The sequence below is a fragment of the Falco rusticolus genome, chromosome 6 (assembly GCF_015220075.1).
Source record: "Falco rusticolus isolate bFalRus1 chromosome 6, bFalRus1.pri, whole genome shotgun sequence".
Taxonomy (NCBI): domain Eukaryota; kingdom Metazoa; phylum Chordata; class Aves; order Falconiformes; family Falconidae; genus Falco; species Falco rusticolus.
This window is the reverse complement of record NC_051192.1, coordinates 79677053-79685250: the sequence shown is the minus strand read 5'-3', so window position 1 is coordinate 79685250 and position 8198 is coordinate 79677053. Positions and strand designations below refer to the sequence as shown.

Here is an 8198-nt window from a genome sequence, read left to right as displayed (position 1 = left end):
AACACAGGTTATTTTGGGAGGTTTTTTTAGCTTCTCAGCTTAATAATTTCACTTGAATAGGTATAGGAGATGTTGAATATGTAATGGATTTTCTGACATCAGTTAGGAGTGAGTAAACCAGAGAACAATCCGCTGGAATCACGAGGGCTTTTATTTCCGATGCTGTGAGCTGTTTGGTGACGACTCATTGCCATGATTTCAGAAGCGATTTGCTGGGGCTGGCTGCCAGTTTTCTCACGTGGAAATACAGCATGGGGGCACTTCTGGCAGTTTGGTTTTCTCACACAGGGGTCACATACCCTAACCACTGAAGTGATTTTAATACGTTTGCACAGCAGATGCATCTTTGCTTTGCTTTGTATGTTTGTGCCAAAGTCTTCTGAGCCAACTTTTCCCTGATGGTGCAAGAAAGGAAAAGCTTGCTTGGGAAAAGAAAAAAAAAACCAAAAAGCAGAAGAAAAAGCCAAACGATGCTGTTTCTTATTCTGGTGTAATAAGCTTCCCGACCTTCCTGCTCTCTACCTCCTTCCCTGGGAGCCATGCACCACCGTGAGCCGGGCGGCTCTGTGCCTCCTCTCACCTGAGGCAGGTACCAGGTGCGGGCGGCTCGGTGCCGCTAACCGACCGCCCCAGGCGCGCTGCCGGAGTCATTTCGTGTCCCCAATAACAAACAAAACGCGGCGGCCCGGAGCCTTCCCTCAGCGGCCGCCTCCCCCAGGGCCGGGCCGCGATGCGACGTGGGACGCGCCCTCGCCCCAGGCCGCGGGCTGCGGTGCGGGCCTGGCCCCGGCCGAGCGCTGGGGCTGCCGCTGCGCGGTCCCGCTGCCCCTCGGGAAGGGCTGCCGGCTCCCGTCGGGCCGTCTCGGCCGCTTTCCGCCCCGGCGCTGGAAGGGACCGGCCCCGCCTCGCTGCGCTCCGCTCCCCAGCGCTGCCGCCCCCGGCACACGGCGGGCCCCGGCACACGGCGGGCCCCGGCACACGGCGGGCCCCGGCACACGGCGGGCCCCGGCACACGGCGGGCCCCGGCACACGGCGGGCCCCGGCACACGGCGGGCCCCGGCACACGGCGGGCCCGGCAGGGGCGCGGCAGCGCGGGGGCGGGGGGCGCCCTTTGCCCGCGCGGGGGCGGGGCCGCGGGGCCGCCGGGAGTGGTGACGTGTCCGCTAGGCCCCGCCCCCGGGCAGGGTATATAGGAGCGGCGCTCACGCCGTCGGTCTTTTTCGCTACGGGTTTGCCGGCGCCGCGCAGGTGAGGCGCGTCCGGGCGGGGCAGGCCGGACCGGGGGAGGGGCAGGGCTGGGCCGTGGCCCGCGTGCTCAGGGGACCCGGCGGGCACCGGGCCCGGGCGTGGCTGCCAGCGCGGAGGGGTGCGTTTGGGGGGGTGGGGGGGGAGCGGAGCGAGGCGGGGCGGGCGTGGGGGGGCGCACGCCGGGGAGATGGCGACGCGTCGCTTTCCTTGGATCACCCCCGGGCTGGGGAGCGGCGTGACGGCTGCGGTTCGGGGCGCCCGGCCACCTTCCTTCGGCCGCGCGGGCGGCGGCGTGGCCGTCGCGCCGGGACGCGTGGCGGGCGGCGGCGGGGCCCGTCGGGCGCTGTGGGGGCCGTGGGCCGGGGGGGGAGGGCGCAGGAGTGAAAAAATGGCCGCTCGCCTTTCCTGCCCGCCGCGAGCTCCACAAAATGGAGGACGCGGCGGCCCGGGCGGGGTGAGTCACACAAAGGAGCGGGCCGGCCCCGCCCTCCGCGCTGCCCGCCAGCCACACCGGGCCCGCCGCGCCGCCGCCCCGCTCCCGGCCGCGGGGTAACTCGAGCCCGGCGGCGGCGCGGGGAGGGGGCGACGCGAGGGGCGCTCCGCAGGGGCCCCCCCGGCCGGCGCCCGCCGCTCCGCCCCTCCCCTCCCCCGCGGGGCGGGGCCGCGGCCTCCATCCCGGCCGGGCCTCCCCGGGCCGCCCCTGACCCCCCCGGCCGGGTTCCCGCCCGCGGCGCCTCGGAGCGCGCTCGCACTGAGGCGTAACCGGTGTTTCTGTGGGGAACTTGCAGGTGTCGATTCTCTTTTGCCGAAAAAAACAACTTGACCGACATCCGAAATGGGAAAGGAGAAGACCCACATCAACATCGTCGTCATCGGCCACGTCGATTCTGGCAAGTCCACCACCACCGGCCACCTCATCTACAAATGCGGGGGCATCGACAAGAGGACCATCGAGAAGTTCGAGAGGAAGCTGCTGAGGTCGGTGGGCCTGGACATCCCACAAGCTTTCGGGTGTGTGGGAGCTAACAGGGGTTTAGTTGCAAAACTTGAGGTCGCAAACTGGTTTGCGGCCACAGGGAGGCGGTTTGGTTGCAGCTGCCGGGTAGCTGAACGATGTGCGCAAGTGTGCTGCGGCCGCGGGGCAGCGGTTAGATTGCAGTTGTCCAGTAGTTGGACAAATGCTGAAGTGTGTCTCAAACTGGGAGTGTAAAATAAGGGAAAAGAAAAGAAGTTTAAAGCTACATCTGCGTAATTACGCCTGGAATCAAAATTTAAATGCGGTTCCTAGCTTCAGTCTTTGCATACGCGTGTAGTTGAGAATAAGATTAAAGAAGTTGCTGTGATAAGGTTACTTACAAAGTGAGGAAAGTGCGGATTTTGGTGTTTGAATCTGTAGAAAGTCTTACAGTTCATACTTTTTTCTCTCTGTAATTACATAGGTCTTAAGTGCATCACAGAACAAAACATAGCAGACATTGGGCTGAGTGGCGGTTAAAGCGTTATCACAGGGATTGCATTAGTAAGAGAACTTAAATGTGTAGAGGACACTTGATAGTAGGGCTTAGGCTCAAAGAGATCTATCATAAAGATGTGTTAGTGCAATTAACAAGTTGTCAGGAAGGCTAAACTGTCAACAGGTTAAATAACAAAACGGTTGGCATCTCTCACTAGTAGTGCCAAGTGTATCTTGTTGCTTGTTTTAAAAGCAGCAGCATTTGTCAGTATTAAACCACTTACTATTCTTAGATTTCGCTCCTTGGCTGAGTGTGGTCTGGTCTTTCTGAAGTAAATGCAAATATACATTGTTCTTAAGAAAAGAGGGTGAGGACTTTTTTTTTTTTTTTTTTTTTTTTTCCACAGATGGGCAAAGGTTCCTTCAAATACGCCTGGGTCTTGGACAAGCTGAAAGCTGAACGTGAGCGTGGTATTACTATTGATATTTCCCTGTGGAAATTCGAAACAAGCAAATACTACGTCACCATCATTGATGCTCCTGGACACAGAGACTTCATTAAGAATATGATTACGGGAACTTCTCAGGTATGAAAATAAAAGTAAGAATTTTGGGAGTTCAGGCAGGTGGGTGGGTGGTTGTGGGGCTTCGTGCAATACCTTGATACGTGTGCAGGCATTTCTGTAACGAGGGGTTTTTGTTTCTTTCCAAAGGCTGATTGTGCTGTCCTGATTGTTGCTGCTGGTGTTGGTGAGTTCGAGGCTGGTATTTCCAAGAACGGGCAGACCCGTGAGCACGCCCTTCTGGCCTACACCCTGGGTGTAAAACAGCTGATTGTTGGTGTCAACAAGATGGATTCACTGAGCACCTTACAGCCAGAAGAGATATGAAGAGATTGTCAAAGAAGTCAGCACTTACATCAAGAAAATTGGCTACAACCCAGGACACTGTAGCTTTTGTGCCAATTTCTGGTTGGAACGGAGACAACATGTTGGAGCCTAGCTCTAATGTAGGTTTGACATTTGTTTATATTAAGAAACGAAACTAGAATTGCAGAGATAAAATGATGCAATTGTAAAATGCACGTTTTTTTAATAGTAATGTTTGGAAGTGTCAAGGTCAAATGACGTCCCAGTGCTTCACAAATTCTTACTCCGCAGTAGTATGCGGAGATAATGCTAAGCTAAACGACTTGCTCTTTTCTAGCCTTGTGCCATTAAAATTGGCAGATGGTTTAATGCCTGGGCTTGTTTTTGTTACAGATGCCCTGGTTCAAGGGGTGGAAGGTTACCCGAAAGGATGGCAATGCTAGTGGAACCACCCTCCTTGAAGCTTTGGATTGTATCCTGCCACCAACTCGTCCAACTGACAAACCTCTGCGTCTGCCTCTTCAAGATGTCTACAAAATTGGTGGTATGTGTTCTCTTCATTGCTTCTCAGTTGCCAGCAATGGGTCGTGTGTGCAGTGGGTCATGTATTGGGACAGAAACGCAGTTGTTTGCCTCAGAGCTGTTGTTTTCAAGTGGAAAATGTGTGGAGTATTTGTTTCAAGTGGTTTTTTTTCCTGTAAGAGCGTATATTCACTGAGCTGAACTGCTAATGTTGCTCCGTTTGCAGGCATTGGTACTGTACCAGTTGGCCGTGTGGAGACAGGTGTCCTGAAGCCAGGCATGGTGGTTACATTTGCCCCTGTCAACGTTACAACTGAAGTAAAATCTGTTGAGATGCACCACGAAGCCCTGAGCGAAGCTCTGCCTGGTGATAACGTTGGCTTCAATGTTAAGAACGTGTCTGTGAAAGATGTTCGCCGTGGCAATGTGCTGGTGACAGCAAGAAGCTCCTCCCATGGAAGCTGCTGGCTTCACTGCACAGGTAATTTTTGCAGCTGTTGAAGGCGTTTGACATGTATCTTGGATCGTGAAGTACTAGTCTTGTTCTTTCTCATGGTAGACTAAGCTATAAAGTGACGTAGGCTTGTGTTCTGATACACAATTTGCTTTTAAGCCATTACATGAAAGCCCTGGCTTTGTAAGACCACATCAGCGTTCAAAATGACCCTGGCTGTAACAGAGCTTTCTTGGGTTTATAGGTTATTATCCTGAACCACCCTGGCCAGATCAGCGCTGGTTATGCCCCTGTGCTGGATTGCCATACTGCTCACATTGCATGCAAATTCGCTGAGCTCAAAGAGAAGATCGATCGTCGTTCTGGCAAGAAGCTGGAGGATGGCCCCAAATTCCTGAAGTCTGGAGATGCTGCCATCGTTGATATGATCCCTGGCAAACCCATGTGTGTTGAGAGCTTCTCTGATTATCCTCCTCTCGGTAAGGCAGCTCATAAAATGTGTTAATACTGATGTCTGGAAAAGGTGCGCCTTGGTTTCTGGTTTTGGGACTTGGTGTGTTCTGTAAAGCGTTCAAAGCTTTGACTTCCCGTAGGAACTTGAAAGTGGAACCAAAACTTCAGCGGGACAGGGGCGCGCTCCAGATAATTGTCTCTTCTGTCCCAGCCTCATGCAGGTTACTGTCCTAGAGCAGCGTGGCACTTGCCCACTACCGGAAGCTGCGTGTTGCCGCTGTGCGGATAAGGCTGTGGGAATGTAGCCCTAGACAAAAGTCATAAAACATGTTTTTGCTTTCAGGTCGTTTTGCTGTGCGTGACATGAGACAGACGGTTGCTGTTGGTGTCATCAAAGCAGTTGACAAGAAGGCTGGTGGAGCTGGCAAGGTCACAAAGTCGGCCCAGAAGGCCCAGAAGGCTAAATGAAAATTCTGTACATCAGCTGCCACCTCAGTCTTAATCAGTGGTGGAAGAACAGTCTCAGAACTGTTCATCTCAATTGGCCATTTAAGTTTAATAGTAAAAGACTGGTTAATGATTACAATGCATCGTAAAAGCTTCAGAAGGAAAGGAATGTTTGCGGACCATTTGTTTCGTGGCAGTTTAAGTTATTAGTCTTTAAAATTGATAAATTTTTTAAAAATGGAAACTTGACCAAAAATCTGTCACAGAATTTGAGACCATTAAAGCAGAAGTCAATGCTACGTCTCTGTGTTCTTTGGGTTAATGGTAAAAGTTCATAGAAAAACTATATAGTAGCCCTGGTGGATCAGAAAGGACAAATGTTAACTTGAGTATGTTCAGATGTTGCAAAGCCAAATTAGTATTTTCTGAAGAGTAGAGTAAAATTCAGCTGCAGGTTTAGTTTTAACTGATCTAAGCCTTAAAATTCTATGGTGCTTTTTTCTTTTGAAGAATTGGTTTCTAGATTGGATAGCACAAATACCAGTAACCGGTTCAGTATTTTAGTGCATTCTGTGAGGCACTGAGGTAAACCAAGAAAACTTCATATTGGGAAGTAGAAACGGTGTGAGAAAAAACATTTAACCTAGAAAAACCCTTAATCAGATGTTGAGTTTCCTGTAAGTCTTGCACAGGGATTTTTCTAATTGCCAGCCAGAAACATTTCTGTTTTTCCTGGGGAACTGATGAACTGTCATGTAGATTTCCAAGATGAAACACTTGCATCTAAATGTTTTCTAATACATAGTAAGACATTGAATAGCTATGTTTCAAGAATAAGTTCTGTTCAGGATGCTGCGATGCTTGGCAGGCAGTCTCTGAATGACCCACCGTTACAGCGCCCTGCTCGGTTTTTGTTTCAAGAACAAAGCGCGGAGGAAACCCAGCAGGTACTGCCGCTGCCTTGCAGCAGGATGGCGTGGGGAGTGTGCGCGGGGCGTTCCCCGGGCGCTGTGAGGGGGGTGCGAGCGGGGCGCTGCGGGGCCAGCACCGAAGGGCAGGGCGGGACTGCTCTGCCATCGCTGGGACAAGGGGGTTGGGCAGTGGGATCAGTCAATTGAAGTGGGCTTGGGCAACTGGTCCAGAAGGTTACTAGTCGTTACTGGATAGAGTAAAAGGCTTACCAGGCTCTTCAAAAACCAACAGCTGTAATAGATGGGGGTTCCAGAGTAAGTGTCTGAATTGGTAGATGGAGACGAGCAGTTAATGGATAACCAGATCTGACTTGCGTAATGGTGCAGCTGTGTTGCTAGCCTTTAACACGGTTTCCCCACAGCATCCCCACATGAGTTCAAAGAGAATGTGGTATCTCTGAAGGATTATTGTTTCACGACACCAGTATGTTTGTTCTGTCTGTAACGGCTATATTCTCGTTTGTTTTCCTTTCCTTCTCCAGCTATGTGCTTGCTCTGCAGGAACCCGTAACATATCTGTACTGCTTGGATATGCTTGGATAATCCTGAACTGCTATTAATACTTTCATGCTCTTTGTTTGCTTTGGTTGGATGTTTTCTCCTTTTTGCTCACCTTCTGTGTCTTAACTACAGTAAAACCTTGGGAGCAGTGTACACCACGTGCGAAGGTACAGATGAACTGAGTACAGCAGAAGCAAGGGCTAGAGCAGAGCACTTCAGTTTGGAATTCAGTGAACGAATCCCATCTTTACTCTTAAATCCTCCTCCTAAAGGCTTGTTGGTATCCCCAAGGCAACAGGAAGTACGTAACTAAACTTGAGGCAGATGTAACCGTTGCCATAATAAAGTGAAAGTACCTTGCCATATCTTTGCACACGTTTCAGTTAAACGGCTGGCTTTTTTCCAAGAGACTTTAGCCAAATTTGTTCAGCAAAGTGCAAAGTTCTCGTTGGAGGGGAAAGAAATGGCTTTGGCACAAGCTGCGTCTGTGCTGAAATGCGTGAGTTGCATTTGGTATGCATTCCTGTGTAGGTGCAGGATGTTTGGTTTGGCTGGCCACTGCCTGGGTGTGCAACATCCAGCCTGCAGTTCCTCTGCTCCTCGCACAGCATCTTTAGCTGGGTGTAGTTGCTCTACTACAGTTTGGAAACTAACGTGTAATAAGCAACTGATTCAAACTGAAGCCTTAAGGCAAAATAAGGTGTGAAATACAGTGCCGGGTGTTCCAGCGTCTGATTGTAACCAGCGGAAGCTGAAGGGAGGGCACCAGCTGAAGGCTGAAGCTAAGCAAAGTTATTTCGAGAGGCCACTTTCTTCTGATCGGAATAGTTGCAAAAGCTGCTGGGAGAGGATGATCCATGTTAAAATGGCCCGGCTGATCAGGCGCAGGAGTCTGCTTTCTGGTTTGGGGTAGAGGGAGTGGTTCTGCCCCTGTGGGAAGGGAAAAAAAAACCACAAATAAACCCAAAAGCTAAAGCCTGGAGAACGGGATTGCAGCTAACAACTTTGTTGTGCACATTAAAAACAAATGATGCTCGTGAACACTCTGCCTGCGATATTAGCAATTTCTTTCAAGTATTTAAAACCTCAATTTTACACGTTCTGCTTTTTTTTTTTTTTTAACTTGTAGACCAGTTTTGCTTCTATGCACTAATGCGATGCCATCTCAGTTCTATTAATCTTTGACTACCTGGGGAAATTGTTAGACTTTTGTAAACAAAATTTGGGAATAAAACTACTTTGGTCAAACTTTTAATAAATGTTAATAGTTGAGAACTGTA

General features: G+C 50.9%; 1 protein-coding gene across 1 annotated transcript; it reads left to right on the top strand.

Annotated features, from left to right (window-relative positions):
• The first annotated feature begins 730 nt into the window (after positions 1-730).
• EEF1A1 (eukaryotic translation elongation factor 1 alpha 1) lies at positions 731-5745 on the top strand. The gene is given in 11 exon segments (XM_037392969.1): positions 731-1248; positions 2037-2226; positions 3109-3288; positions 3415-3566; positions 3568-3640; positions 3642-3710; positions 3964-4114; positions 4319-4538; positions 4540-4573; positions 4791-5025; positions 5343-5745. Coding segments are annotated over 11 exon segments (1947 nt in total). The 3' UTR covers positions 5468-5745.
• Positions 5746-8198: the final 2453 nt, after the last annotated feature.